This window comes from Gavialis gangeticus, unplaced genomic scaffold (genome assembly GCF_001723915.1).
Source record: "Gavialis gangeticus isolate Ggan-Ray unplaced genomic scaffold, GavGan_comp1, whole genome shotgun sequence".
NCBI lineage: Eukaryota > Metazoa > Chordata > Crocodylia > Gavialidae > Gavialis > Gavialis gangeticus.
Window position 1 is genome coordinate 61,512,036 of NW_017729032.1, and position 3,117 is coordinate 61,515,152.

Below are 3,117 nucleotides of genomic sequence, written 5' to 3' on the forward strand. Positions count from 1 at the left end.
CACACACACACACACACACACACACACACACACACACACACACACACACACGAGCTTTAGTTCAAGTGCCCCCACCACCATTTCTGAGCGTGAGGATGCTGATACGGGAGACGCAGCAGCACCTTAATTAGAGCAGGACTCAGAGCCGCTCTAAATAAAGCGCTCCCCCCACCTCCTGGAGCACATGTAAATGTGCCCGTGCCAGTTGCAGCAGACAGGGTTTGCCTAGCAGTGCCTGCAACTTGCTGTTAAGGTTGCCAACTCTGACTGAAGCTATTCTGGGAGATTTTTTTTCTTCCTCCAACATGACATAATGTCATTAATTGACACTGTGAATGAGTTGAACAGTACAACCTCCTGGATTTTTTTCAATAGTCACTGGGAGATGGATGCCCACTCCAGTAGACTCCCGGCCAATCCAGAAGAGTTAGCAGCCCTACTGGCTGTGCACAGTCCTTCAGCCTCTGCTCTTCCACATGATGCCTTTGAACCCCAGCCCAGGAGCAGCTGCCTGAGCCTGTCTAGCAGGGCTGATGGGGAAGGTGTGAGCCTTCCTGGCTGCCCAGCGCTGGATGGCCTCTGGGCCAGGCTCCCTGCTTTCCTCCCTCTGCCCAGGGCACGGCCATGGGACCATTCGAGGCCTGGAGAAACCAGGCCACCTCTTCCATGCAGCCGGACCCTAGGTCCTAGGCACTGGACTTCAGCAGGGGAAGGGACCTTTCCCCTCCTGGTGCTGCTGCTGCCAAGGACAGAGCAAGCCCCTATGCCCCACTCAGGCAACTGAATAGACTCGGACCCCTTAGGCACTGTGGGTTGAGTTATGCTGGGCTGGGCAACTGCCCGCTGCTCCCCACCCCAGTCATGTTTGTGGCATTCGGCGCCTTTTACAGTGCCTGCCCCAATCCACAGCCTATGCTGCGCCAGCACGTGGCACACTGTCGCAGCTGTTCTGCTCTGCTCCGCTCTGCTCCACCCTGGCCTGGCCTGTTGGTGAAGGGATGGGTGTGCATCTGGGCTCACCCTGGCTTGTGGGAGGGAACCCAAGTGTCCAGGGGCCCTGGCCACGTTGGGTAAGAGGGAACCCAGGCATCCAGGGCCCTGGCCAGAAGGCATAATTATTGGAAAACATTATTGGCTACAATGGCCAAAAAAGCCAATAGCTGATAACGTTATTTCCCTTTTAATGGTGTTGATCCAAAAGGCACCTCTAGGTAACCTAGTTGCTCCATGAAAAGTGTTATGAGATCTTAAGTAATAACAGTGCCTCCATTTTCCATGCCATTTATAAGATGGTCCCTCCAGCTGCACAGTAGTTGGTAACATCTTCATGCTGAGGCTTTTGTTCAGAACTAACAGAGTTAATCTCTTAAAACCCAAACACCTTTTGCTGTAGAACCTGTGATTTTTCTTCTGGTTTTTCTCAAGTGGGCCAATTTAATTTGCATTTGTATGTTTTGACAGTAAAGGCTTGGGAGAAATGCCCATAAATTTTATAAGCTTTATACTTTCTGGGTGTTCATTGAATTAGTATAAATGATAAATCTCTACAACCACTGGTGCCTGCCCTTGTGTGTTTCATCTTTTTAATCTTGTTAGTGTCAACCAACAGCAGCACTGCTGGCAAGAAAACTACTTACCAGTTCCATCTCAGCATGAGTGTTGAGAGTGGAGCCTGCTCTTTGCTCCACAGACCACTAACTGCAGTCTGTTCTTTAGATTACAGGGATGACTTGTGCTTCCTGCGTCCACAACATTGAATCCAAACTAACTAAAACTAATGGCATTTTATATGCTTCAGTGGCACTTGCAACTTGCAAAGCTCATGTCCAGTTTGATCCTGAAATTATTGGACCTCGAGATATTATAAAAATTATAGAGGTAAGTTTTAACTTTTTAAAAACTTTTCAATGGAAGTATAAGGTGATGTTAAAGCAAATTTAAAATGATTGTTTTCTAAAAGGCTTCCTGACTTCGCAGCTAATATGCAACTTACCAGTACAGGTCAAAATTAGTGTTGTTGTGCTGTAGCTGTGATGGTCCAGATAATATGTAAAAAGTAGGATTTATTTGGTGATATCAGGTGACCTCAGGCAACCTGAGGGAGAAGGGTGTTTTGTGTCTGAAAGCTTGCCTAATGTCTCTCTCCACTATACAGTTAGTCCAATAAAAGGCTGGACCAAATAAATCCTGTTTCTTGCAAAATCAATAATGTATGGTCAGTAAAAGTTTCAGACTTCAAAGGGCTGTGTGGCTTCTAGGGATATTAACTGGTCAGTGTTTCTATAAAGTACCAGTATGTGATAAAAGTGTGATATATCATAGAATCATAGAAAATTAAGGTTGGAAGGGACCTCAAGAGGTCATCTTGTTCAACCCTCTGTTCAAAGCAGGACCATCCCCAACTAAATCATCCCAGCCAGGGCTTTGTCAAGCCAGGTCTTAAAAACCTCCAAGGATGGAGATTCTACTACCTTTCTAAGTAACTTGATCCAGTGCTTCACCACTCTCCTAGTGAGAGAGTTTTTCCTAATAAACCTCCCTTGCTGCAACTTGAGACCATTGCTCCTTTTTTTGTCATCTGCCACCACTGAGAACAGTCCAGCTCCATCCTTTTTGGAGCTCCGCTTCAGGTAGGTAAAGGCTGCTATCAAATACCTTTTCTATTCATAGACATTAGGGCTGGAAGGGACCTCGGAAGATCGAGTCTAGCCCCCCACCCAAAGGGCAGGAAGTCAGCTGGAGTCATAGGATCCCAGCAAGATAAGCATCCAATTTGCTTTTGAAGGTGTTCAGTGTAGGTGCTTGAACCACCTCCAATGGCAGGCTGTTCCAGACCTTGGGGGCTCAGACAGTAAAGAAATTCTTCCTTATGTCCAGCCTGAAACGGTCTTGTAGCAGTTTATGAACGTTCAACCTCGTCATCCCTTGGGGTGCTCTGGTGAACAGACGCTTCCCTAGAAACTGGTGGTCACCCCTGATAAACTTATAGGTGGTCATCAGATCACCCCTGAGCCTGCACTTTTCCAGGCTAAAGAGCCCCATGGCTCTCAGCCTGTCCTTGTAAGGTCTGCTTTCCTGACCTCTGATCATGCGCGTGGCTTTTCTCTGGACTCTCTC

General features: G+C 47.4%; 1 protein-coding gene across 2 annotated transcripts in view; it reads left to right on the plus strand.

Annotated features, from left to right (window-relative positions):
• Positions 1-3,117, plus strand: part of ATP7B (ATPase copper transporting beta) — a 53,682-nt gene that overhangs the window by 17,309 nt on the left and 33,256 nt on the right. For both annotated transcript variants that reach the window (XM_019525164.1, XM_019525163.1), the window contains exon 5: positions 1,717-1,878. In XM_019525164.1, coding sequence (XP_019380709.1) covers positions 1,717-1,878 — 162 coding nt within the window. The remainder of the gene's footprint in view (positions 1-1,716; positions 1,879-3,117) is intronic.